Genomic DNA, 24,145 nt, shown 5'->3' with positions numbered 1-24,145 from the left:
GACAAATACACCAGAATATTCACACGACATGAGGTTGACAGATTTTTCCAAAGGATTAGGAAACTCTGTCTCAAGAAAAGATACTATGTGGTTTGATATTAGGATGAGTCTCATAGAGATAAACATTTGAAGCCAGGAAAATATTATAGCATCAAGCAGAAATCATGCATGTGTAGACAGCACTGGGAATACACAGGCCCTGCTCCGTGGGAACGTGGACAGTTATTCTTAAATTGCCTTTGTATCAGTACAGCTATAAGTATTCTACAAGACAGGCTGTGTGTTCCCAGGCCTTGCTAGGACCTCGGTGTGTCACACTGGCATTACCTGCTCAGAGAGCTTGTTGCCATCTCCTTGGTGAGCTCCTCTGTGGTTTTGGTGAGCTCCTCTGTGGTTCTGGATGCATTGGCAAGTGAGGCTGAGAAGAAATCTCTATTTTGAAGCCCTGGATACGGTGTAAACTCTTTCTGGGCACCAGGTCCTTAGCCAGGCATTCCTGTCCACAGTTCTGCCAAGGCCTCTGGGTGAGAAATGAATTTCACTGCTCCATTTCAGTTCTGTCCTGCTCATAAAGTAGCCCTGCACACCTGCTTTAGGTGATTTTGCCCTTCTCAGATTTGAAGGTCAAGTCCATTGCAAGCCTGAAGTTCTGTGACTCTACAAGTTACCTACAAAGCTGCAGCTAGAAAGCCTGAGGAGACAAAGCCCCAGAGAGGCGGGATCAAAGTCTTCAACACTAGATTGAAAATCTAGAGTCCTTGGGTGTCTAAGATTTCTGGGAATACAGAAAACAAAAACCAAACCACAGTGAATCCATGTGCTGTGTAGAGTTTCAGAGATGCTTCCAAAATTCTACTTTAGTTAATGTAGCCAGAATGTAGAGATATCACTGCTCAGGTGATCCAGGGTTATCGATCTGTGGGCTAGCCATCGTCTGTGGGCTCACCATCTGAGAAGACAGCCGTTGGTTCTTTGTTCTCTGATGAAAGTGAATTTCTTCCTTTTTTAGAAAATATTTTATTTTATGTGTGTATATGTTTTGCATGCATGTTTGTATGTGCATGCCTGATGCCTTTAGCAGTCAGAGTAGGGCATTGGATCTCCTGAAGTGGGAGTTACAGATGGTTGTGAGCTACCATGTGGGTACTGGGAACTGAACTTGGATTCTCTTCAAGAGCAGCAAGTGCCCTTAACTGCTGAGCTGTCTTTCTAGCCCCTAAACTGGTTTTCTTACTTGATGTTTACCTGTGAGGCCCGATTCTGATAGCTCTCAAACATCATTTACATACACACACACACACACACACACACACACACACACACACACACACACTTTTTTTCTTAGAAAGGCATGTTTGTCTTTTTGCAAAGACAATAACTGCCTTACTAATGGTTCCTGTGGCCTGTTCCCAGGGTCAGTGTGGGAACAACTCAAACACAGCACCATTTTCAGGTCACTTCCTGAGTTCTCTCAGGCCACTGGTCTCTCCTCTTCAGCCGCCTCCCTTACCTCAGTCCCTACCTTCTCTAACTTCCTGACTGTGCCTTGGCCCCCATCACCACATGCCCTCAGCACTCCATATCCTGGGTTTGGCATGGGGATGGGAATCCAAGAAGGGATTTTCACTGAGGTTTCAGAAGAAGCATCACCCCAGGAAAACATCGCTGAACAGCCTGGGCCCCAGTGTCTGCTGGCCCCGCTTACGGTCACTGGGCAAGAGTGAACACCAGCTCTCTGTTCCCTGTGAGTGTTCCCAGCCAGCTGTCACAGAGGGAGTTTGGACATGACAGTTTCAGAAGGAGCTGCCTAGCAAAATAGAAGCCAGACAGCAGCTTGGCTTCCAACTTGCGTGTTCTGTTTCTCCCAAACGTGGGCACTAGCGTGGTCTCAGACTGCAGTGCGGGCTGCCGAGCAGGGCCTTAGCAACAGGAACACTTCACTCATGGTTATGCAGATGGGGCAGCCAAGGTCAAGGTGTCCTGTAACTCGAGGGCTTTCTCCATGGGTTAGAGGTGGCTGCATCCTCACATGGAGGGAGTGGAGCCGTGAGGGGTGGGGGACTCTCTTCCTCTTTCTTCATATTTGTTGGTCTCGTACATGTGTGTGCAGGTATGCACACTCATGTGTGTGCCTGCGGAGGCCAGAGTTCAGAGTCTGGTGTGTTTCTCAGTCACTTTCCACCTTAGTATTTGAGACAAAGTGTCTTCCTGAAGCGTGGAGCTCACCGATGGGCTAGACTGTCTGGGCAGCACCAGGACCGTGGGTGTACATTCCCCATGCCGGGCTTTTGAGTGGGTACTGGGGATCCAACTCAGGTCTTTAAGTTTGCATAAGTGATTTACCCACTGAGCCAACCTCCCAGTTCCTCACCTTCTCCTCATCCTTTTGTTACTGGCTCTATCCTCATGCCCTGGGCTAAATCTGGTGGCCTCCATACCATCACATGGGGTTTATAGCTTCAGCATGTGAATTCGGAGTACCACAATGTTCTAACTTTTAATGCTTTCACAGTCTTTTCCACATTGCCTCTCACTGGACCCTCCATACATCACAAGCCCGAGCCCTGCTCCTTGGGTACCCTACTAACGGAAGGATTTGTCTCTCCTCCCACAGGAACTCACCCGATGAATGCAGTGTGAGCAAAGGTGGGAAGATGGTGGGCAGCCCTGACACTGTGGGGATGAGCTACGGCAGCTACATGGAGGAGAAGCACATGCCACCCCCCAACATGACCACAAATGAGCGCAGAGTGATCGTCCCTGCAGGTCAGAGGCCTTGGAGTTTTGCTCTGGTTAACAAACCATTCCTTCCAGGAAAGATGGTCCATCTCTGTCTTCTATACATCTGTCAGGGACGATAGGCCCAGCATTCCTGCCTGGGGCTGCTCTCAGCTTCACCCCTGCCACTCAGCCCCAGTCAGTCTCATGCTCCTCCACTCACTCCCATTAGGCACCTTCATCCTTATTGTCCTCTCTCACGAGGACGCAAGCACCTTCTCCAGGGCCAACCATACTGCCTGGTACATGTCAGCACTCTGGGTGTTAAGCAAGGACAGGCAGGACAAAGGAGGTCTAGCTGCTGGCATACTCCTTGTCAGAGTGATCAAGGGTATGCACAGCAAAGCTTGCATAAGCTCCACGGTCCCTGTAGGGCTCAAGTGTCCAGCTGAACACATCTCTGTAAAGAGCAACAGTAAGCAGGATCAGGCTCCCCGTGGTGTCATTTTCCTCCTTGCTCTGTCATCTTCCAAGCAGGGGAGTTCAGCATGCAGAGACTCATGCAAAATACAGGCCTATGAAATGTCACCAAAGTGTGTGTGTGGGGGGGTGTTCCAGCAGATCAGAAAGATGACTCGATGTCATCAGGCCACCACTGGGGTCCTCCTTTAGGCCTGTAGTCAGGGGACACAGAGGTGGCAGTCCATGGGCCAGAACTCCTCCAGATATTTGTTTGAAGATTTACTCAGCATCCACTGAGCTGCGTACTCTGAAGTCACCTTGCTTGCCAGTGTTCCTTCTCATGGGGGCATTTCTCATGGGTAGAAATGCATACCCTGGGCTCTGCTCTTTATGTGTGCCCGCTGCACCAGAGACTGAGTGTGGGTAGAAGGACAAGGGGGGCATTGGCTGGATGTAAACAAGAGGAAGTAGAAACCCAAGGGGAGCCCACCCTAGACCACCTGCCTCTTTGCCTTCCTCCTTAAAAACTTCATTTCTTCATCTGGGGCAAAGTCTCAATCATGTAAGATAGAGGACCAAGCTGAGCAGAGGCCTGCCTGAAACGCCCATCTTGTCTTGTAGAATCATGACGGGTGGTGCTGCACTGGGCCACCTTGTATTTCTGAGATATCATCGGGGTGCTTCAATGTTATCAAAGTCTCTTTGAGTGAGGCCAGTCTTGTGTCTTTCCACATGGGAAAATGAGGTGAGGAAACAGTCTGGTCAAGTCAGAGTGTCAGCAGGTCTTATTATTCATAGGCGCTTGTTCAGCGCTGGCTGGACAGACTGAAGGTGGCTTCTGCAGATGGGTTCCAGTTGGCATCGGGTAGAGGGCTGTTTCTTCATTCTGAAGGAAGCGTTCTCTCATCTGTCCCCTCTTTGGGTTGCCCCATGCCAGTGCAGGCAGTTTTTCAGTTAATGGTGTTGGTAAGAGAGGGAGCTGTGGGCGATTTTGCAAGTTGTGAATTTTTCAGTTATTGGTCAAGCTCCAGGTATGTGTGTTCACATGTATCCGCACACACACACACACACACACACACACACACACACACACACACAAACACAGCAGCAGCAGCAGCAGCTAGTCTATCCATCCCCTCAACAGCAGCACAGGATTTCTAGAGATCTCACTCAGGCACCTTTGGAGTATGGAGAGCTCTACACATTGAAGTCACCAGATCTGAGTCTGACTGGTTCCAGAAACTCCTGCTGGTTAGATGTAGTGCCTGGTACAACAATGTTAACTGAAGCCTTAACTGCTCTCAAGCATTTGCTCTTTCCATCACTACATGCTGACATTCATATCAGAGAGATCAGAGAGAGACAAAGAGGGAGACAGAGACAGAAACTAAGTTCAAACGCAGGGCTTGGCAACTCTGCACTCTAGAACTGTTAGAGTTCATTTTGAAAAGTTATCCCATTAATTCTGACCTTGAGACCCACCCAAGAGCTTAGAAGCTCAGGAAATATTTGTGAGGAGTAATCATAAGCATGTTCCTATGGATGGATATACCATGATCAGGTATATTTACACTGCCCATTTTTTTTTTTTGTTTTTTTGGTTTTTTTTTGGTTTTTCGAGACAGGGTTTCTCTGTGTAGCTTTGCGCCTTTCCTGGATCTCACTCTGTAGACCAGGCTGTCCTCGAACTCAGAGATCTGCCTGCCTCTGCCTCCCGAGTGCTGGGATTAAAGGCGTGCACCAACACCGCCCGTCGTACACCGCTTCTTGTGGCAAAGTGAATTGAAGAAATATCATATGTACAGACATATTCAAAAGCAAGATAGATTCAACCTTAGAATAAGGAATGAGGTGTGGACAAAACAGAATTTAACATCAAAGGAGACACGTGTGGTACACATGGTATCTGTGTAAACATGAACATGTGTGCATTCCTCTACTAGCTATGAGAGTGCATAACAATCAGTTCATTATAAATTGAGATACTGTTTGTAACAAATACATTTACTATATTCCTCTAGTAAACTCACTAGCTTAGCCTCACCTGTTTTGAGCTTGCTCGGAACACCTGCACTGGCAAAAACCAAACCAAAGCCCACTTTGTAATGAAGTGCTGAACAGCTCAGGTAATGTGTGGACTGAACCCAGAATGATGGTTCTGTGTCTCTAGTCTGGGAAAAGAGCATTCCTCAGCTCCATTTTGTGTCAGCTCAGATTTCCCTGGTGACAGATGACACCAAGCCCCAAACCAGTGCTGGCTCCTTTTCTTGGTTCCTAACAACAGCCCGAATCTAGTAGGTTTAACTCAGAAGTTTGATTTCCAGGTGTTTCCAAGGCTGTGGCCACAGATCAGTGTGTAGAAACAGTAGATTCCTGCTACCCACAGAGCTGATATTATAGATAATATATGCATTGCACATCTCACAAGTGTCCTCTGTGTGATGGTGTGCCTGTGATTCTTCTTTGTTTGTGTTGGTTTGTTGTTTTGGTTTTTTTGAGACAGGGTTTCTCTGTGTAGCCATGACTGTCCTGGAACTCACTCTGTGGACCAGGCTGGCCTTGAACTCACAGAGATCCACCTGCCTCTGCCTCCTAGGTACTGGGATTAAAGGCGTGCATCACCACCGGCCGGCATGCCTTTGTGATTCTTAGAAGTGTGTGGAATCAAGGCTGCTATTTCATTATTGGTGGTGTATACCAAGATGTGCTAATGGAGTGCGCAGCTACAGAGGAGGGCAAGGTCACAGTCTTCATGACATTCTTAAATGTTGCAAAATGCTGAACAAATGCAATAGGACCTCTGGTTTTAGCAGTGTGTAGCATTTTTGAAAGATTCTTTGTTTATTCCCTAAAATAGGTGCTAAAATGTTGAGCTCTTCAAACAACTCTTTTTTTTTCCAACATTTTAGTTTTGGTTTTTAAAACAATCGGTTCAAACCCTTTGATATCGGTATCTCAGAGATTGAGTGGCCACACCCACATCTTCCCTTGCTCTGCATTCTCCAAGCTTTTCCTGTGTTCCATCACTGTGGACAAAGGCTCCTATGAGACTGTTCTTTCTTCTCCGTCTCCAAACACTCATGGTGGAAAGCCCTGGCATTGCATCTTACCCAGCCCTTCCATGGAAGTGTCCACTGAGCATCCATTGCTCAGATACCAGGCTCTTAGGAGACGGTCAAAGAGCGCTGAGGTCGCCGTGCCCACTCAGGTGGGTGACAGGAGAATGTATGAGAGCTCAAATGACTGATGAGTATTCTAGAACATCGGAGCAAAGAGGGGCATTGTAAAAGACAGGCTGTGAAAGCCCCACTTCCAGCTATCACGATCCTTTTTCCTCAGCCTCCTCGGTTTCCCTCAGCTTCTTTCCTGTTCCTCGGCTGTCCCCGTCCCAGGCATGTTGCTGTGCATACCTCGCAGCTTCAGCCCCAGAGCCTGTCCTGTGCCCTTTGTGCAGCTGTGGTACCCTCTTCCTGCCTCTGCTGACAAACTCTGCTTCTCCTTCCAGACCTCTTTTCAGTGCTCCCATCTATGTGCTCAATAATTCTCTAGCAAATTGCTGCTCTTATGACATCTGACCAATCCTTTCTTATCACATTTTTGTTTCACACCACATTCCGTAAGGCAGGTATATGCTTATATAAATAGAGACAAAGACATTTAATTCTAAAATAGATTGGAGATGCTTTATGAGCTGTAAACTATTGGCCACGGAAGTATGACCCCCACTACTGATGGAATCAAGATTCAGATTCAGTGCCGTGCACTTAAAACACACATGGAGAACTAAAAGTACATGAAGGGGGAACGAAGTCGTGCTGGTGACAGGTTTGGCCAAGATGCTGTCGTTAAGCCTCTAGTGTGGCTTTTAGCTTCCTGGTAGTCAAGATAAAAAGTGCCATTTGGGAAAGCAAAAAGTTGTTTTAGAGGAGAGGCAAGCTTCTCCCAGCAGATTCCTCAAAGCAGTGTCCTGGGAGAGGCTGCGCAGTTGTGGCCCAGGCCTTCGGCAGGCTGGTGTTGTGAAAAGGCCGAGTGACACTGGAGTCAACCTGGGGGAAGCAGCAGCAGATTGCTGGGGACTCCTCGGTGGCTTCGTGTGGCAGGGTTTGGAGTTCTCAGCGTGATAAAGGACTGACATGACCATCCCTGAAAATGATATTGCTGAGCTGGACCAGGGACCAGACAGGTGACTAGGACTGGAATCCCACCCTGCCCACTCCTCACCCTCCAGGGGGGGCGGTTCTGACAGCACAACACATTTTCATCACACCGGCATATGTTACTTATATGTGACTAGGTTGTAAGTTGTGCAAAGTGCCTGAGGCATCCTAATCGGCAGAGCTGCGGCAGAGACGGTAAAGGCAAGTTGTTGAGCTGACGGTAACTGTCACTCATTAAGCGGGAATCAGAGAATCAGGAGAGTTGCATGGTGGTTGGAAATGACAGTTCAATGTATCCCTTTAAACACAAGAAAGTAAATACGCAGAGAGATGAAGGCACCGTCCCAGAGTCACCTGCCCATCTGAGTGGGGCCAGAGCCAATGCCCAGGTCTGCAAAGAACCCATTGGTTAACAAACAAAACCTATAATCAGTCCTCATCTTTCTTTGTCTCCCTGCACCCCACCATGCTCTCCTGGCGGCCTTGCCCATTATGTCATGTTTCTGTGTGAACTCCTGCTATGCCAACCCCACCACCTAAACCACCACACAACTGAGAACTGAAACCCTGAAGTCACTGTTCATCTGTGAAGTTAGTAGCTGGATGGTGGTTGAGGAAATTGCATGGGGTTATATGTAAGCCTGAAATTTTACAAAATAAGATGATGACAGCTGACACCTACTGTGTACACATGATTGTTAAGCACTCAGACCCAGTGCTTCTGGAAATGGTGAGGCCCTGCCAAGATAAGAGGCAGGGAGTGGTCACTGTTCTCACCCCTCTGGGGAAGCAAAACTCACAACGCCAAGGGAGTTAGCTGCCCTGGATGCTCAGGCCAGTGCTGTGGAAAAGCCAGAATTCTAGCCCAGGGTTTTGTGATTCCCACACAACTCTTAACCCCATATGACACCAATAAAAACACCCAAGAAGAGCTGGGGGGGGGGATGACACAGTGGAGTCTGCTGAATTGAGGAGATTCTGCAATGGCCTTTTCCAAGAGGTTTCTAAGTGAAGAAGAGAATCATTGTGAGAATACACAGGAAGCTATCGAATTAGTTGAATTTACTATATTAACTGAGGGTGGAATTAGATTTTCAAGCAAAATTAATTGCTAACTGTCCCTCACTTCAGGAAAATAAGTTTTAAAAATGGACCTTAACCAGAAGTTGGTTAAGTATAAATCTAAAGGAAGATGGGTTCAAAGTAACAAGCATAGTCTCTTCCTGGTTTCACTTATGCTGCTGGCAGCAAAAGTAACTTAGGAGGGTTTCAGTTCACCACCTTGGTCACAGTGGCAGGAGTTTGAGATGGCTGTCATGTCACATCCACAGTCAGGAGCAGAGAGAAATGCACACATGTAGCTTGCTTATGCTCAACACTGTTTCTCTACTCGTATACTGTTCGGGAATCCCTGCCTCGGGAATGGTGCTACCCTGAGGGGGCCGGGACTTCCCAGATCCACTTAATTAGTACAGTTTCTCATTGATACACTCATGGGCCAACCCAGCAGATAATTCTTCATTGGGAATCTCCTCCCAGGTTATTCTAGGGTGTGTCAACAACCATCAGAGTCTCCTAGATGGGGTGTAGGGACAGGTGGAATGGCAATGTTATCTTTGGGAGAAGGGATTGGAGATGAAGCTATCTATGTTCCTTTCGTTACCTGAGGAAAAAAAACCCTTGATAATAAAACTTTACATTTATTTTAAATAATAACAGGAAATAAGAGAAATAGCATGGAAAGGGCCAAAGCAGAGGGAATAAAATAGATAGAAATAGATCAGTTTTAGGTTAAAACAATGGTTCACAGTGGTTAAGAGCACTGGCTGCTCTTGCAGAAGACCTAGTTCAGTTCCCAGCATCAGATGGAGGCTCACAGCTGCTGTAGCTCTTAATTCCAGGGAGCCTAATGCCCTCTTCTGGTCTCCATTGGCACTGCACACACGTGGTGCATAACATGTTGAAAGGGACACCTATGCACATAAAATAATGAGTAAAATTAGAGCCTAGGATGGGGGCAGAAAAAGAGCTAGCAAAGCATCAAAGTATAAAATCTAGAGGGAGTAATAAAATAACTTACCCAAAGCAATATGTGCTACACATGATTATAAATACATTTACACACACACTAAAACGTTGGATAGTTTTTCATTAATATGTCTCATTCCAGCCGTTTACTAACAAGAATCTGAGAAAAATTAAAACATTGACAAATAATATTTTGGACAGAAAGCCTTATTGGGGATGACGGACGTTTATTATGATATTGAATTCATAGGAAAGGCATAATGATGATAAACATTGTGGGGCATCCACCCACCAATCCCACAGCTCCCCAGAGTTTTCTTGGGTGTGAGCAGCAGGAAATACTAGATAGGATTTATATTGCAAAGATAAACAGATAGAAAATAAAGGATAGCCTCGAGAGGGCCTGGAACCTTTTCCAATGGCCCCGACTGTTTCTGCCCCAGGGTATTTATAGAGACACCAAGGGGTAGAGCAAAAGACCACCTCCCCCAGCACAGGCAAGTGCAGACCATCTCAGACACCTGCTCTCAGGCCCATGGTCCTAATCATCCTCTATGCGGACCTGTTGGGTGAAGCCAGGAGGAACCCGAAAACAGGCTCCCACAGGCCCCACTTTCTTAATATATAAATAACACATTAATAGCTTACAGCAATCTCCATAGCTGTTATACCTCCCAGTATGGGAGTAGAGGATGATAAAGATGGCATTTCTCTTTTGGATTAGGTCCAAGGTGACTACAGCAGTCTTAGCTGCACAAGCCCCTTCTTAACCAAAAACTTAATGCAATCGCAAACTTAAAGAATCTCTTAATTTCATCATTACCATTAACAGGTTAACATAAATATTGCTATACATAGTCACAATTCTCCCAATCATACACCTCAAAACTCTTAACAGAACCATTGGAATTAAAATAAATGGTGCTATATATAGTTAACAATTTTCTCAGTCTTACAACTTTAACTCTTAATAATTTGATTTTTCTTGCTAACATAGAAAAAACTTCTGATGTATTCTCAAACTTAAATATTTCCTTAACTCCACAAAACCAGGGTGCATTAATATCAATAGGTTAAGCGTAATTTCTGCAAACATACATTCAACCTTAATTCACTCATAACTCCTCCTTTTATAATTTTTTAAAATAACCTCAAACCTAGTTAGAAGGAAACCCAAACTCATACAGTTCCTACAAACCCATATTGAAAAGCAATATTTTCAATCTAACCATTAACACTTAGAAAACTTTGCAAAACATTAAAAAGCAGTTTCTTAATAAAACTCTTTACACTTTAAAAGTAGTCTCTTAATATACCCCATTTGCATTTCTTATTAACAAAACATGACATTAATCCACTCAAACAACAAGATTTTAAATTAAATAGACTAAGGAATATTAACTCTCCCTTTTCTTTATAATTTTTTTAAGCAAAGTCTCAAGCCTAGTTAGAAAACCCAAATTTTTCCATTTAAACAGTTCCATTTGCAACACAAAACCGGTTCCAAAAGTAATTCCATTTTTACATAAACAGTTCCATAAAACAATTCATGAATCACCAGTTAATAAAGCATATATGCATACATAAAATTGCATCTTGACTCTAGGTAGAAACAATAAATTTCTTCATTTAAACAGTTCCATTTTTAACACAAATAACTCTAGAAAACAGTTCCTAAGTCATTACTATAAGTAAACCCAATTATCCCATTGCAATGATATCACTATTGTTCATTTAAGTCCCAAAATTCAAAGGATAAATTGTGGTACTAGCCTTCCAAATATGAAGAAATCCATAACCAAAGTCTTTTTGTAGTTTTATCTCTTTAAGTTCGAAAAGTTCAAAAAAAGTAAATTCTGGTATCAGGCTTTCACTTCCAAATATGAAGAGACATTTTACAATCAAAACTTTTTGCAGTTAACAATTTTAGTTCAAACAAGCGTCTCTGCAACTTTTGTTCTCACAGAGATCTTTTTAGGTGCAGTAGCATTCTAAACCACACCGGTTTTTATGTTAGCTCAGGTTTTTCAGTGTTGCATTGATTTTTCACAGACCTCAGCTTCAATTCAGACAAACATTTCTAGTACAGCAGTACTTTTGGTTTGTTCTATGGAAAAACTTCACTTCATGCTGAGGGTGAAATTACCATATTTAGTTGCTGTAAAGCTCTTCGCAAAATACTGCACAGCTATTAGGTGATATAAAGTATTTTTCTAAAGGAGCTAGTAAAGCCCAAAGCAGCACAGCTCCGAACTCTATTTTCCTCACTGTTTGCATTAACCAGTGACAAAACCTCAGAAACACTAATCTAGCCACTTTCATTCTGGTTCCTTTATTTATTTTATTTTATTTTATTTTATTTTATTTTACTTTATTTTATTTTAGCTGAGGATCGAACCCAGGGCCTGGCGCTTGCTAGGCAAGTGCTCTACCACTGAGCTAAATCCCCAACAGTCATTCTGGTTCCTTTATAGGAATGTCATTGGAGCTGACTTTCCTTAGTTCCATGCTCCTTAACAGATGCTCCCTAACCACCAAGCTTCATTCTCCTCTTGTGAAAAAACACAAACATGTCCTTGACCCCATATTAAAACAGGATCGGGACCTTTCCATAATCCTGAGATCCCATTTTCTTGATCAAAAGTCACTTGGATGCCATTGTGCCAAAATCTGTTTGTGGCAGACTGCTCACGGACATTCATATTCGAAAAGTTCAGAACAAAAAGAGCACGATTTAATGCATTATGTGGCGATTGAGGGTAAATTTCTTCCTTTTTATTTCTGTTTTTTGAAGTTGTGTTTTAAGACTGCTATGAGCCCTTTCTACAATACCTTGTCCCTCAGGATTATAAGGAATACCTGTTTTATGTACGATTTCCCATTGGGTACAAAACTGTTGAAATGCTTTACTACTATATCCAGAACCATTATCAGTTTTAATAATTTTTGGTACACCCATGCATGAAAAACACTTCAAGCAGTGCATAATTACATGTTTTGTAGCTTCCTCAGACTGTGCACTATCCATTAAAATCCTGAATAAGTGTCAATGGTCACATGTTCATATTTTAATTTGCCAAATTCTGCAATATGAGTAACATCCATTTGCCACAGATGATTAGGAAGAAGACCTTGAGGGTTTACCCCTAAGTGAGGGACAGGAAAATAATTTGGACATATCCCAAATTGTTTAACTATTTGACAAGCTGCTTCTTTGGTAAGATTGAATTGCTTTCTTAAGCTTTTGCTGTTTGAATAATGAAGAGCATGCGACTGTTGAGCCATTTCCACCTGGGATAATGCTACTATCTTTGTTAACTTATCAGCCATTGCATTACCCTCAGGCTAAAGGACCAGGAAGATTGGAGTGAGCTCTAATATGGCCCACAAAGCATGGCAGCTTTCTTTTGTGAATAGCGTCTTGAATTTGTTGAAACATTTTGACTTGATTGTCGTTAGTTCCAATATTTTCACCAAAACTGTTACTATTCAAAGGAGTCAAGAACATAGATGTTCTTTCATGAAACGTATCCTTCATTAGCTTACTCTGAGAAATAACACTTTCAGGATTTAGTATTTTTACTTCATTAGCTTGAACTCCTGATCTTATTACTAGCAGCTGTGATATTTAGTATTGATTTCTTATAAGGAATTTTCAGGTGAAGCAACTATTTTTTTAAGACAGCTAGATTTTCTGAAGTTTGTTTCCAGTCTATAAAGCAGTCATTTTTTTTGAATGCCTGTTTCCTTGTCTCCTTATTAGATTTGCAAAGTAATCATTCATTGCCGGCTGTTTGTTCAAAAGGCAAATAACTTTATTTTCCCATAAGTTTCTTCAGATCTAAAACAATGTTCAGTGTATGAACTACTTTCTCTTGCTTTTTTAATGATTTTAAAGTGGCTAGTTTGCTCTTATAGGTAGCTTTTTTTCTGATCTGAGTTCTCAAGAGGTAAGATTAAGCTTTCTAGTTTTGCTTTGACAAGAAACTTCATTCTGAGCTGAAAAGTTTTTGGACAGTATTGTCTTTAGCTGAAAAACTACATTTCCCAGAATGCATTTCTCTTCGTCAGCTCACTGTTAAGAGCTAGCTTATGGACTCCATTTCCCATAGTTCTTTTTGGGTCCGGGAGTCAACTTCCAGTACCTTTATCAGATGAAGTTTTTGCTTTTGCAAGAAGAGATTTGAACCAAGAGTTTTAAGTTTTCAGTTATGGGACATTGGGAGATTTCTATTCTCTCCTCAGCTGGCTTTAACAGGTGTCTCTCCTTCATTAGACACTGGACCCATCAGAACTGCACCTGCCTCCTTAGCACTCATTGAGGCTGGCATTTCAGATAGCAACTTTCCTAGGGGCTTGTGTTTGCCTTAGCCAGTCAGTGAAAAACAAAAACACTTACACCAGCTTTTCCATAGCTCCTTCGGAGAGATTTTTCTCCCACTGATTTTATTCTCATTTTGCTTGTTTCCACCACCCCCCTGCCCCACCCCCACCCACCCCTAGATGCAGAGCTTCAGGTATCTGTCTGCGGCTCTGTACCTCTGCTAGCTGCCTTTGGAGGTAGGGGCTTCCCCCCAATCTGCCTCAAACTCTAGCAGCTTTTTCAGGTCATGCATTTTCTGGGGAGGAATCTGTCCCTTCTCTTTCTTCAGAGTCTTTCTCCCAGACAGTTCCCAGTTTGGTCTCAATTTATCCCTTCTGCCCCAGAAACATTTCCTAACGCCACAGTGACAGCTTTTTTGCTTCTGAAGGTAGGGGCTTTAGTCCGTTTCTGTTTTCGGGGTCTGAGGTTTGTGTTCATAAATAAAGCTTAGCAAGGGAGGTTTTTGCCATATCTAAGCTCACATTAGGACAGGTGTTTTTCCCTCAGGCCTTCACCTGGCTGAGTCCCCCTGTGGGTTGTGCTTGTCTGGGTGCTCAAGGACAGAGGTTATGCCAGAGGCAGTCAACCCCTTAGGGCTAGCTACACTCCCTCATCTCACCTGGAGTCAGTTGAAACAAAGCTTTTCTCAAAGACATGCTTTCTCTGACAGAGAAGCTTTACTCCTGGATAGTTCTGTTCTGCCCTGGCTGGACTCTTTCCCCAGACAGCGTTCTGACTCAGCAGCACAACTGCTTCAGACACAGTTCAGCTTTCCCGCTTTCCCAGAAAGGTCCTTTCTCTGGTAGGAAGCTTTTCTCAGATTTCTTTTTGCAGCTGTGGACCTATCAACCAGGGACTTGTAGGAAAGAGGACAACTGTGCTGTTCCCACCGGCTTTAGCTTTGTTTGTTCATTGGCAATCTTCCCCTGGGTCCTGCACCTTCCTGCCTCAGCTCTGTGCTCCAGGAAGTGTGCAACTGCAGGAACCCTGGTATCCCTGACATGCACTCCAACTCAGAGACGCTGGCCAGTCAAAAGCTTCCATAGGAACGTTTTCTTCCCCATAAGCTCAAAGAAGAGATTTTTAATACCCGTAAAGCTCAAAAAAAGATATTTTTCAGTTTGCATTCATAGCCCCCAAAGTTAGAAAATTGAAGAGTTTTTCTGTCTAGTTGCCCTATTTTTTTCTACACGATCTTACACTTCTAAGTTTTTCCTACACTATATTACAACGCTATACCCTATACTTACTTTTCACAGATAGAAATTGAGAAAGGGATAGAAGATAGAAAATTTTGACAGAAGAGAATTTTGCGCTGCAGCATTGGACATCCTTCCAGTCCATTTTCCTTTTCTCTTGAGGATAACACCCCTGCCCCTCAATTATTATTATTATTTTTCCCATAACACTGGCATGCCACTTTCCACTGGCAGGGCTGATTCACACATTCGCCAGAAACTCTGTAATGTAATAAAACTATTATTTTCCTTTTTTTTTTTTTAAAGTCCCTGATACTTTGTCTTTAGTTCCTGTTCATTTGTCTTTAGTCCCCCTTGTTTTTGCTCTTTAGTATCCCCCTTTTTTTCCCTTTAGTCCCTGTTTATGGCACCATTCTGTGGGGTGTTTACCCACCAACCCCACAGCTCCCCAGAGTTTTCTTGAGTGTGAGCAGCAGGAAATATTAGATAGAAGGATTTATAGTGCGAAGATAAACAGATAGAAAATAAAGGAAAGCCTTGAGAGGGCCTGGAACCTTTTGGGCCCCTGACTGTCTCTGCCCCAGGGCATTTATAGAGACACCAAGGGGTAGAGCAAAAGACCTCCTCCCCCAGCACAGCCAAGTGCAGACATCTGCACTCAGGCCCGTGGCCCTAATCATCCTCTATGTGGACCTGCTGGGTAAAGCCACCAGGAACCTGAAAATGGGCTCCCACAACATATGTACCTAGTAACATAGCCTCAAAATAAATAAATGGCGATGAGGGAAACCGACAAATCCATTTTAGTGTGTGAGCTTGATTTACCTTTCTCAGTAATTGGTAAGTCAGTGACAAAATTGTGTGTGTGTGTGTGTGTGTGTGTGTGTGTGTGTGTGTGTGTGTTCATGTGTGTTCTAGAGCTCTGCACATAACAGGTAACATGCTTTTAGGCACGCAAAGGGACATTTGCAAATGTTACCTTGGTCTCTGCCGTCACAAAGGCTAACAAACCAGAGTGTTAAAAGTCAGGGTTGTAATAGACCTTGCTCTCTTGCCAAACTGCAATAAAATTAAAAACTAGCGCCAAGAGGATAGATTAAAATAAACCGCATGCCATCAATTATACATTTGAAAGTTTCAAAAACAGCTTTGAGGAAGTCCTTCTCTGGGGGTCAAATTTCAGTTTGTGGTATTGAGCACTTCTGAAATTCCCACTCTCGCCTGGGCCTGCTTTATAAATGGACTCTGCCCTATCAGGAGGCCAAATGTTTAGTCCTCTTTTCCTAGGTTCATCTTAGGTACAGATTAGCTCACTTGCCCCAGGCCTGGTTTTGTTAACAAAGACTGTACACTGGGCCTTAGTTATGGCTTGGGGGCACATTTTATGTTATTGTATATTCCGTATTTTTCATAAGTAGGAATGGCTTTTCTGTTGCGAAGGCACAGTACTTCTCCTTGATAAGTCTTCATCAGTTCTGATTGTGTTTAATCTTACTCTCCAGAAGGGCTTTTGAACTGGAAGTGTTTGCCCATGCCACGGCTTGTGTTTCATGATGGCACAGTCTGCCAATGACAACACAGTAGTCTTTTTCCTAATTTCAGTCAATATCTATTAATATTTTCCTGGCAGCTGATGAACTTAACTGGATCAGAATCTTGTTTCATGGAACTAGAAGAAGGGTCTTCTTTTTCTTTTTCTTTTTGCATGTGAATTCATTTACTATGCAGGCAGACGGGAGCGCTCCACAGCTAGTGTGTGAGTGTCAGAGGACAGCTTGGATGAGTCACTTCTCCCCATCACCATGTGGCTCCTGGAGATCAGACTCAGGTTGTCAGCCTTGGCAGCAAGTGTATCTCACCGGACATAGAAAGTCTTTATCACATGTGTCTCTTCTACACATAGGGGTTAAGACTAGCATGATCAGGAACGCTATATGATAGTATGCTTATACATTTCAAGATCCAGTTGGTTGAAGTAGAGTTCATAAACCTATAGACTTGATCATGTGATTCAAGACACAGGAAAGGCAGGGGAGCTCTGGCTCTTCCCCATGATATGGGTCCTTGTTCTTTTGCTGTCCTTGGAACCATAATGACACGACATGGCTGTTTCCAAAACAGTCCAGCTTCCCAGGAGGAGACTGAACACACGGTTTCTTATCTTTGTTGGCTTATGATTCATTCAACAGCAGCACCTCCAAAAGGCTCTTAAAATAAGAGATAAATCAAGCTTTTGTGTACACAGGAAGAGGCAGCCCTGGAAATTAAATTGATTATTTCATTTTAGCAGCGTTGACTATGCAAACCCTCTGTGTGGGCGCTTTCTTCTCTCCAGTTTGTTACTGTTGGCCAAGTGTTTCCACACACATTATTCATTGACTTTTTAACGCCCCCCCCCCAACTCCCACAACAGTTCATTTAATTAGCCATAGGAAAATAAGACTAATTCCAGAGAAGGCAATGTTTACACCCGGTAAGAGGGGGAGTCAGAGCCCAAACACGCATGCTCTGACTCCCAAGAGAGTCTTCTGTTTCCATCCCTGAGGTCTCTGTGCTTGCTGTAATTAAAGACCTTTCCATGCCTCAGAAATTCCTAATGACTCTGAAATTCCACATTGTAAAGTGTTACCTTACCAAGGTGCTCACAGTTCTCCCCTATCTGACCCAACTTCCATTTCCATCTCTCATCTCCATCCTCCATCTCCATCCCTCATCTCCATCCTCCATCTCCATCCCTCATCTCCATCCTCCATCTCCATCCCTCATCTCCATCCTCCATCTCCATCCTCCATCTCCATCCCTCATCTCCATCCCTCATCTCCATCCTCCATCTCCATCCTCCATCTCCATCCTCCATCTCCATCCCTCATCTCCATCCCTCATCTCCATCCTCCATCTCCATCCTCCATCTCCATCCTCCATCTCCATCCTCATCTCCATCCTCCATCTCCATCCTCCATCTCCATCCCTCATCTCCATCCCTCATCTCCATCCTCCATCTCCATCCCTCATCTCCATCCTCCATCTCCATCCCTCATCTCCATCCCTCATCTCCATCCCTCATCTCCATCCTCCATCTCCATCCCTCATCTCCATCCCTCATCTCCATCCTCCATCTCCATCCTCCATCTCCATCCTCCATCTCCATCCTCCATCTCCATCCTCCATCTCCATCCTCCATCTCCATCCTCCATCTCCATCCTCCATCTCCTCCCATCCTCCATCTCCATCTCCACCCTCATCTCCATCCTCCATCTCCATCCTCCATCTCCATCCTCCATCTCCATCCTCCATCTCCATCCCTCATCTCCATCCTCCATCTCCATCCCTCATCTCCATCCCTCATCTCCATCCTCCATCTCCATCCTCATCTCCATCCTCCATCTCCATCCTCCATCTCCATCCTCCATCTCCATCCTCCATCTCCATCCCTCATCTCCATCCTCCATCTCCATTCCTCATCTCCATCCTCCATCTCCATCCTCCATCTCCATCCTCCATCTCCATCCTCATCTCCATCCTCCATCTCCATCCCTCATCTCCATCCCTCATCTCCATCCTCCATCTCCATCCCTCATCTCCATCCTCCATCTCCATCCTCCATCTCCATCCCTCATCTCCATCCCTCATCTCCATCCTCCATCTCCATCCCTCATCTCCATCCCTCATCTCCATCCTCCATCTCCATCCTCCATCTCCATCCTCCATCTCCATCCCTCCATCTCCATCCTCCATCTCCATCCTCCATCTCCATCCCTCATCTCCATCCTCCATCTCCATCCCTCATCTCCATCCTCCATCTCCATCCTCCATCTCCATCCTCCATCTCCATCCTCCATCTCCATCCCTCATCTCCATCCTCCATCTCCATCCCTCATCTCCATCCTCCATCTCCATCCCTCATCTCCATCCTCCATCTCCATCCCTCATCTCCATCCTCCATCTCCATCCCTCATCTCCATCCTCCATCTCCATCCCTCATCTCCATCCTCCATCTCCATCCCTCATCTCCATCCTCCATCTCCATCCTCCATCTCCATCCCTCATCTCCATCCTCCATCTCCATCCCTCATCTCCATCCCTCATCTCCATCCTCCATCTCCATCCTCCATCTCCATCCTCCATCTCCATCCTCCATCTCCATCCTCCATCTCCATCCCTCATCTCCATCCCTCATCTCCATCCTCTATCTACACCTCCCATCTCCATTCTTCATCTCCATCCCTCATCTCCATCCTCCATCTCCATCCTCCATCTCCATCCTCCATCTCCATCCTCCATCTCCATCCTCTATCTACACCTCCCATCTCCATTCTTCATCTGCCTCCTCCATTTCTATCCCCTATCCCGTGTCTCATTTTTATTCTTCCTCTTCATCTCTAGTCCCCATTTCCACTTTTTGTCCCTCTGAGAAAACCCATGGACAGTGGAGCCACATTGCCTCTAAGAGGGTTTTGAGTCGCCTATATTTTATTCCAAATTTCCTGGTTAGTAGTTTGCACAAATAGTGTTATTATTTTATTCTTGAGTGTCTATGTGTGTGTATATGTGGGGATGTATGTGGAGGCCAGAGGACTTCTGGAACTCATCAAATATGGTAGGCTGACTCACCAATGAGCCCCAGGGATCTACCTGTCTTTGTTTCCCCAACTCTGGGCTTTCAAGTGAATGCCACCACACCCACCTTTTTTCTTAAGTAGGTTCTGGGAATTGAACTCAGGTCTTCACACTTGCAAAGCAGACACTTTACAGACTGAGCCATCTCCTCAGCCTTATTTATATTTTTGTAATCTGTAATTACCACTCTCTTGATGATGTTTAATAATTCCATCTTTTATATAAACACACCAGTAAATTTTTAAGGGATGCCTTTTAGTCTCGTACATTTTTAAATGAATAAATAAGGTGAAAATAACTTAAAACGAACTCAGATATCTACAGGAAACTGTCTGAGCTACAGCAGCAGCAGGTCAAATTCTCCTCAACTTGGAGGATGCTTCACTTTGAGGATGGAGATCTGTGGATGTAGATCTCTTTTGTCACTCCCCCAAATACTGTTTCTCTTGTTGTGACTTACTGAGCTTGGCCACAGGCCTGGGCTTCTGGAGCTGGGAGGGAGGGAGGCTGTTCTAAGGCTGTGGCTGGTGTGTGATTCCACTGGGGTGCCCTCTGCTTGAAGCTTTGCCTTCAGGAATGGCTGAGTCTGTCTTTATTCCCTTTTAGATCCTACTCTATGGAGCACAGACCATGTGCGACAGTGGTTGGAATGGGCGGTGAAAGAGTACAGTCTTCTGGATGTGGACGTCTTGTTATTTCAGAATATTGACGGGAAGGAGCTGTGCAAGATGACAAAAGACGACTTCCAGAGGCTCACTCCGAGCTACAACGCGGACATCCTTCTCTCACACCTCCACTACCTCAGAGAGAGTAAGCTGCCCGCCCTCAGGAGCCCTACTTGTTGCCATGGTTACAGGCCCAACTTCAGTAGGTTCGGACCGGGTGGTCCCCAGCATCCCCTTGCTCTCACTCAATGCCCATGTCTGACCTGAGAGGACCACATAATAGAGCTTAGAGCTTCATGATGTAGACGAACAACAGTCTCTGCTGGGGAAAAGGTAATGGTGTTCTCCCTCATCCCGCGTTTCCAAGGCCAGGAAAATGGAATGTTGTAGAGAGAAGCAGCCACACTCTCAGTAGTTCCTATGACGTTCCAGACTAGAAGGCAGAAAAGACTCCTCCTGGACGGGAGGATGGGGGGTTATCTTCCTGAGAGCTGTGTGAAGCCCCTCCCCCGTCCAACCTGAACACACTATTGATAGAGTAGGTAGCATGTTGGTCAGTATAGGCATGTCAGAAGATTGCTGCATGCTGTAGTGATGGCCGCTCTGAGCATGCTCCGAAAGGATCCCAAGTGGTTGGGGTGACTCCCTGGTACCCTTCTCTCCTGTATGAAGTCGTCCCTTTTCCTGTTTACATCTTCACCAGTGTCAGGGGTTTAGATAGTTCCAGCACCCCTAGGTGAAGGTCGGGAGGCATGTTTTCCTTTCTTTTTCTTTGGACTCTGTTTTTAAGGAAGGTCATTCTCTGTCTTTCCATCCCAACGTTGGCTCTGTTTTGTTTTGTAGCTCCCCTTCCACATTTGACTTCTGATGACGTGGATAAGGCTTTGCAAAACTCTCCACGGTTAATGCATGCCAGAAACACAGGTAATGTAGCCTTTCCCACCCCAGGACGAGCATAGGCTGCTGTCTCCAGTTGCATGCTTTCAAATTAAATGCACAGGTTAGAGGTTACAAGGCAGATGCAGAGGTGAAGGACGGTGAGGCTGCAGGGTATCAGAACACTTCCTGTTATTTCCACCACAACCTCCTTAGCCATGAGATCATTTTTGTTTTTGTTTTGTTTTGTGTTTGGACCAGTTGTACAAATCCCCAACATGTCCCACTGTTAGTCCCAATCTGTCTACCAGTTCTGTTGCCGGTGGAGATGAAAAGCTCCCTGGTATACGGTGTCTGTGTCGTGTGTGTCTCCCCCCCCCCCCCCCCCCCCGTGCAACATGGGTCTGTTGTTCTCCATTTCCATTCCTAAAGCAGTGTTTCCTTGGACTCCTTGGTGTTTCTCAGACAGTTTTGGGCTATTGGACTTGCCTTGACTTAATCTTCTGCACAGATTTGTATGTTTGCACAGGGCCATGGAAGGAATATTTCATGCTTTTTTGCAAACCTTTATTCTTAGGGAAACTTGGCCAGAACTTCAGAGACTATAAAATCAGCCCCTAATCCAGCACCTTCCTTCCTGTGTCTGACTCCAGGTTCTTCATGTGTGTCTGTTGCATGCCAGAGTCTAGCAGGGCTTAACCAAGGCACTTGATCGTGACTGACCTCCCTCCTGCTCTCAGTTTGCTTGGAGCTCTCTGTGGATAAATGTGTTACTCGTGTTCCATGGACAGATGTCCCCCTCCTGATGGTGTCGCTGGTGGATACATGGCCACTCGCTGCTCACCTACTGGGTTAGCCTAGGACCATTCCCTACCATGTCCTCCCAGGGCCCAGCTAGGGCAGACAGCAGCAAGTGCCACAAAAGCTCTGTCTCATTGTAAGCAAGCCAGCCAGCCCGACCATGGGTCTCCCCAGCTGAGCAAGACAGCAACTTACAAAATATTCTCCTTTTATTTTCAAGTGTCCAATCTCATATGAACTCAGTCTCAGTTCTTTATTTATAATAAACAACTGGTTTGCCTTAGTCTTCGGCATCCCAACAGGATGCTTTTAACGTCCCATGAAATGCTTTAACCTGTTCCTTCTCAGTCTGCATCGCACAAATCAAGCTGCTAATGACCTGTAGCCAAAGTTAGCAAAGAGCCGTCCCCTTCTTGGGAAACACCTCTGAGCTACACAGGGATTCTCACATCATGTTCATCTAGAAATTCTAAATTCTAAACAGTGACTAAATGTTCCACAAAGGTTCAGAGTTTTACTGTAGCTACACAGAGAGGCAGTCCAAAGACAAGGATGATGAAGTTTCCTAAGGACTTAATGCCTAAGGGAAAATTTCCTCATCTGGGGAGATGACCAAATTATGTATTTGAGTAGAGAGATGGATTCATTCTGAATACACGCCATGGAGTGTTAGGAAGAGTATGTATAATGTTTCTGAGATCTGCTTTCCAAGATGTGTTAAGATATTTTGTGACTCATATACGATTAGTAGTAAGTAAATAGCCATGGCATGAATAAATCTTAATAAAATAAGATTGCTGGTGGGAAACAGCTCCATCAAGAAGCTTACAAAGAAATAATAAATAAAGCATCATATTTCAAGCACACGGGAGACTTATATTCACATTCAGGTTCCGAGTCCGACCCAGGGCTCCTGTCTGCCCAGAACTCTACTGACATCGCAAGGCCTCTGGTAACATTCCAGGGTGAGGTCGGTTAGCACAGATGTTCAGGTGAACAGTCACCACAAAGGACCTTCACACTTTGTCTTTCCTTTTGTCTGCAGGGGGTGCAGCTTTTATTTTCCCAAATACTTCAGTATATCCCGAAGCTACGCAAAGAATTACAACTAGGCCAGGTACGCTAACACCCCTGCGTGATTCCTTCATTGAGAGACTCCCAGATGTCCAGCTTAGACCCAGGACCGGAACCCATGACCCCAGGAGCATGTCTTGGACCTGAAATGCAGTGCCTTACAGTCGATCCTTTCCCTGTCCCTGTTAATGTGTTACCAAAATGCAGTTGGATTGCTGCATTCAGAGACCACTGTGGAGGGGGACAAGCCGTGGAGTTAGAAACAGATAAGGGCCTTATGCAGTAGCTTTGAATATTTGGGCCAACGCCTAAGATAGGAGCCCCTTGCACTATAAAGTTAAGGGAAGGATTGATGTGCAATCTGTCCCTTCTGAGGGGAGAGCAATTCCAAAATCTGTAGCGACTGATTCTTATCTCCTATTTCTCAGAGGGGAAACATCCAGCATCTAATATTTACATCAGAGTCATACTTTATGTCTTTTCTGATGATTTATTTAGGTAATTAATTTACATATCGTTCATGTAAAAATAAACATCTATCCAATGCCAGTCACAGAGTTAGCCTCTGGGAAAGGAAAACTGAACCAGACTCCAAGCACTGTCTCTCTTCAAAAAGCTCGCTTGCACATTCCACTAGGTTTGTGGGTGGTCGAGTGCCTTGTCTGTGTCTGGCAAGGGGGAGTTGCAGAAGCTGGTAGGAAGGGTTAGCACAAAGTTCTAGAAGATAATTCAGTGGTGTTACCTGGAGCCAGAGATAGCCAAGAACTTATCAGATGAAGCACTAGAGCAGGTAACAGAGGCGCTGCCTGGAGTCTGGAGGCCTGGAGTGGAAAGAGTCAGTCCCATGTGAACACAACCAGGAGGTCTTCAGGGAAGTGGGCAGGGAGAGGACACTGTGAACTAGGGATATCACACTCACAAACACCGCCCCCTCATGGGGGCCATGACGACCCTATGTTAGCATTCCTCATGCTGATGTGAACACTGAGGGGATCCTAGCTCCAGAAAGCACAGTGGACTTCCCATACGCCTGCCTTGATTTTCCAGGCTCCTGCCTTGGTCCAGCATACATGTGTTCCCCAGCCCAGGCTGCCTCTCCATGACTTTTTTGCATGACCAGCCTGTGTGAGTCTAGCTGAACTGGTCCCCAGGCTCAGAAGCTCTTCCTTTGGGAGGAGGGAGACA

At 45.0% G+C, this 24,145-nt stretch overlaps 1 protein-coding gene across 3 annotated transcripts in view; it reads left to right on the top strand.

Moving 5' to 3' along the window:
• Erg (ETS transcription factor ERG) overlaps positions 1 to 24,145 on the top strand; it is a 103,916-nt gene that overhangs the window by 63,538 nt on the left and 16,233 nt on the right. For 2 of the 3 annotated variants that reach the window (XM_036204183.1, XM_036204182.1), the window contains exons 3-5: positions 2,615 to 2,766; positions 20,151 to 20,354; positions 21,053 to 21,133. In XM_036204183.1, coding sequence (XP_036060076.1) covers positions 2,615 to 2,766; positions 20,151 to 20,354; positions 21,053 to 21,133 — 437 coding nt within the window. Of the gene's footprint in view, positions 1 to 2,614; positions 2,767 to 20,150; positions 20,355 to 21,052; positions 21,134 to 22,931; positions 23,004 to 24,145 lie in introns of all 3 variants that reach the window. The other variant, XM_036204181.1, reaches the window with a different exon arrangement.

Source organism: Onychomys torridus, chromosome 12, assembly GCF_903995425.1.
Source record: "Onychomys torridus chromosome 12, mOncTor1.1, whole genome shotgun sequence".
NCBI classification, from domain to species: domain Eukaryota; kingdom Metazoa; phylum Chordata; class Mammalia; order Rodentia; family Cricetidae; genus Onychomys; species Onychomys torridus.
The sequence above is the reverse complement of the archived record's forward strand: the minus strand, read 5'-3'. Positions and strand labels throughout refer to the sequence as shown.